The sequence below is a fragment of the Panthera pardus genome, unplaced genomic scaffold (genome assembly GCF_024362965.1).
Source record: "Panthera pardus isolate Hobbes unplaced genomic scaffold, ASM2436296v1 HiC_scaffold_24, whole genome shotgun sequence".
In the NCBI taxonomy this organism is placed as follows: domain Eukaryota; kingdom Metazoa; phylum Chordata; class Mammalia; order Carnivora; family Felidae; genus Panthera; species Panthera pardus.
Genome location: NW_026526810.1, coordinates 63,574,953 through 63,578,737, shown reverse-complemented (window position 1 = coordinate 63,578,737; position 3,785 = coordinate 63,574,953). Strand labels below are relative to the sequence as shown.

General features: G+C 37.1%; 1 protein-coding gene across 1 annotated transcript; it reads right to left on the bottom strand.

Moving 5' to 3' along the window:
- Positions 1 to 1,334: 1,334 nt before the first annotated feature.
- Positions 1,335 to 2,313, bottom strand: LOC109255714 (olfactory receptor 11G2-like). The gene has a single exon (XM_019430501.2). It carries the CDS (start codon positions 2,268 to 2,270, stop codon positions 1,335 to 1,337), a length of 936 nt encoding a protein of 311 aa, XP_019286046.2. The 5' UTR covers positions 2,271 to 2,313.
- Positions 2,314 to 3,785: the final 1,472 nt, after the last annotated feature.

Sequence of the window (3,785 nt, the reverse complement as noted above, 5' to 3'; positions counted from 1 at the left end):
GAATATTACTTGGCCATCAAAACGAATGAAATCTTGCCATATGCAACTCTGTGGATAGATCTAGAGGGTATTATGCTCAGCGAAATTAGAGAAAGACAAATACCATATGGCTTTACTCATATGTGGAATTTAAGATACAAAACAGGGAAGGGAAGGGAACATAAGGGAAGGGAAGCAAAAAGAATATAAAAACAAGAAGAGGGACAAAACATAAGAGACTCTTAAATATAGAGAACAAACAGGGTTGCTGGAGAGGTTGTGGGTGGGGGGGATGGGCTAAATGGGTAAAGGGCATTAAGTAAGACACTTGTTGGGATGAACACTGGGTGTTATACATAGGGAATAAATCACTGGAATATATTCTTGAAATCATTATTATACTATATGCTAACTAAGTTGCATGCAAATTAAAAAATAAATAAAATTAAAAAAATAAATTGGAGGCTGAATTATCCTTGTTGAAAACTAGTGAAGACACTTTCCCTCTCCCCCACCTTTTTTTTTTTGAGCTTTTACTTTAGAAAACTTGTAATTAGATTTTTTTTCTGTCTTTGAAATGTATGTAAAAATTAAATCTAAGTGAGCCTCTTGCCAACTTTATGACTCAGAAGTGTCTTTGTCAGGGACCTAAGAAGTCTCCTGAAATATAATCTTCAATGTGGATGCTGCCCCTATCTTCCATTTTCCATGGTAGCTTAGAAGCCTAGCTTTGGTGGCCTATCTGCTAAGTTGCAAAACTATGTCAGGTAATAAAGATGTGTGTATTTTTCCTTTGTATGAAGCCAATTAGCAAACAAAGATGGCCATCCAATTATCAGGTGAATCTATGATGAATTATGTATGACAAAGTGTGCTGTCAAATCTTTTTGAGAACTAGTTCCTATTTATCTTGAGAACATGTATGTAAATGGTTTGTATTTGCTTGGCTATATAAAGGAATGAGATTTCTTTATGTCTTTGCCATCTCTTATCAGATTGCCTGTGATTCACATATTCTCTTGCTTTAATGCTTATTCAATAATAAAACTGTTTCTTTCTCTTCTACTTTTGTGGATAGGTTTTCTGTCTTGGCAGGAGATATTTTTAATTCTATTTCTGCAACAAATTCTACTAAGTTTTTTCAATCTATGACTCTGTCATTTCTAAAATTAGGGAGATGAGTTCATCTTTGAGACCCCTTATAGCCCCATAAATTCTAGGAAAGAAGCTGTATGGTGTATAAGGTTCAAAAACAATATAAACAATTTTCTGAGTGATGTCAGGTAGTCTTCTTTTTCGCTAAGAAATTAAAAACAGATTCTGCCCCCAAATGTTTTAAACCAAGGCTCTTACTTTTATGTTCTCAACAATGTTTTCATAGCATGTTTCATATCTTTGTTCCTCAGACTATATATTATAGGGTTGATGAGTGGAGTAACTACAGAATAAAACAAAGTCACCATCTTCTGCATCCCAGCTTCACGCTCAGACGTTGGGCTCACATACATGACCATCACTGAGCCATAGAACAGTGAAACCACTGCCAGATGGGACCCACAGGTGGAGAAAGCTTTTCTTCGTCCAGCTGCTGAAGGGGCCCTCAACACAGCTCTCAGAACAAGAGCATAGGACACCACGATAAAGAAAAAGGGAATAAATAAGAGCAGAGAACTTAAGGTGGAGCTAGTTAACTCTATTGCAGGGGCTCTAGTACAGGTGAGGGCCAACAGGGGACCAGGATCACACAGGAAGTGGTCAATAATCCTGGATCCACAGAAGGACATTTGCGAGATGATGATGATTGGAATCAAGAACCAGAGGAAACCAAATACCCAGCAGCTGATCACAAGATTGGTGCAGAGATATCCAGTCATAATGGTTGGATAGTGTAGAGGCCGGCAGATGGCAAGGTACCGATCAAATGCCATAATGGCCAAGAAAAAGCATTCTGTAGAACCCAAGGAGAAGAAAAAGTAGAACTGGAGAAAGCACCCAGAGAAGGAGATGACCTTGGTGTCAGAGAGGAAGTTGGCTAACATGTTGGGGACAGTGGAGGTGACATACCAGATCTCTAGGAAGGAGAAGTTGGCGAGCAAGATGTACATGGGGGTGTGGAGTCTCTGATCCCAGCGCACAGCACAGATGATGGACCCATTGCCCATGAGGGTCAGGAGGTAGACAACAGAGAAGAGCACAAAGAGGAGGATCTGCTCCTCCCTGGAGCAAGGGAAGCCCAGGAGGATGAAGCCAGTGATGGTGCTGGAGGTGTTGGGGGTGTTGGAGATATTCATGTATCTGGGAGCTGTGAAAAGACCATCAAATTATTGAATGTCTGTGTATATGGGGACCCACATATGTATTGAAACCACTCTGTGGAATGCAATAAACATTTATATGTCAGTAGTTAGTATTTTTGTCTAATCCCGAAATATTGTTCTGGCTTAGTCATTGGACTGAAAAACACAAGCAGCCAGTGAATATCAGTGGATAGACAGAAATGTTTCTTTATTGTGAAATATATGGAAACATGCTTAATACATAAACTTATAGCTTAATAAGTCATTATACATAAACCTCCATAGTAACTACCACCAAGATCAAGAAATAGACTAACACTTGCATCCTAGAATCCTCTCTCATGCTCCATCACAATCACTATCCTCTGCCTCTCTATTCCTCCAATTGTAACATTCTCTTTTCCTTAAGGTAATTGCTTCTTTGTTTTTATTTTAATAAAAAAGTATGTATTCCTAAACAAAAATATTTGGTTTTTCTTGTTTTTCTACTTTACATAAAGGAAAGTATACATTTGGATGGCTTCTTTTGTTCAACAGTAAGTTCGTGAAATTCATGTTGTTGCATGTATCTGCAGTTTTTCCATTTTTCCTTCTCTATACTATTACATTCCATGAATAAACCGTAACATAGATTAATTATTAGCTACCAGGAATAATGCTACTATGAATATAAAGTTCATTTTTCTTGGTTCACACATGCATGCATTTCTATATGCTGGATAATAGAATATGTGCATCTTCAATTTTATTAGATTAGAGTCAACAGTGTTCCATCATTGTTGGACTATTTTCCGCTTACATGACAGTACATGAGAGCTCTGATTGTCAACACCCTTTTCTAATACTAAGGTCTATATTTACCAGAGCCTGGGGAATGATGTATAGAGTGCATTTTAACTGCTTTCTCTTTTTTGTTTTCTTCTGGTGATATTAGACTGGGTAGTTCTCCTCTTGGCAGTAATTTTTTCCAGAGTAGGTGGTTACATCAGAACAGCTCTGCTTTCAGGAGAGAATAGTCCAGAAGTGATTAAGAAAAAATAAATAAATAAATAAAAATAAAAAAAATAGAAAAGAAAAAAGGAAAAAGAAAAAAAAACTATCCTCAAACTTGGTTTAGGATAACATTGTAATGCATGATGTAATTCACAGCCACTTCTGGGAAGTCTGTTATCCATCTTACATGAACATTGAGTCTTATGATCAGTCTTTTAATTTAAATAAGACATTTCTTTACTGTACCTCCCACTTTTCCTGTATGCCTCTTCCAAGAGAGAATTCTTTGAAGTGGCTCACTCAGAAGCATCTTACTGAGCAGAAAGTTTCAAATAGAACTTTTTCATAGGCTCAAAATCAGTTTGTGTAAGTTTACCAGAAGTGACTGGGAATTAGCATAATGCTTTGCACTTAGACAGCTCTTAATGAATATTCATAAAAATGATTGAATAACACACTTTTTTCAGTTTCCAGAGAGAGATCACACCCACAGAGCTATTTGTGGACAAAGCTAAT

Coding starts and splice junctions, on each gene's coding strand:
- LOC109255714 (XM_019430501.2), bottom strand. CDS start 2,270: ATGAATATCTCCAACACCCCCAACACCTCCAGCACCATCACTGGCTTC.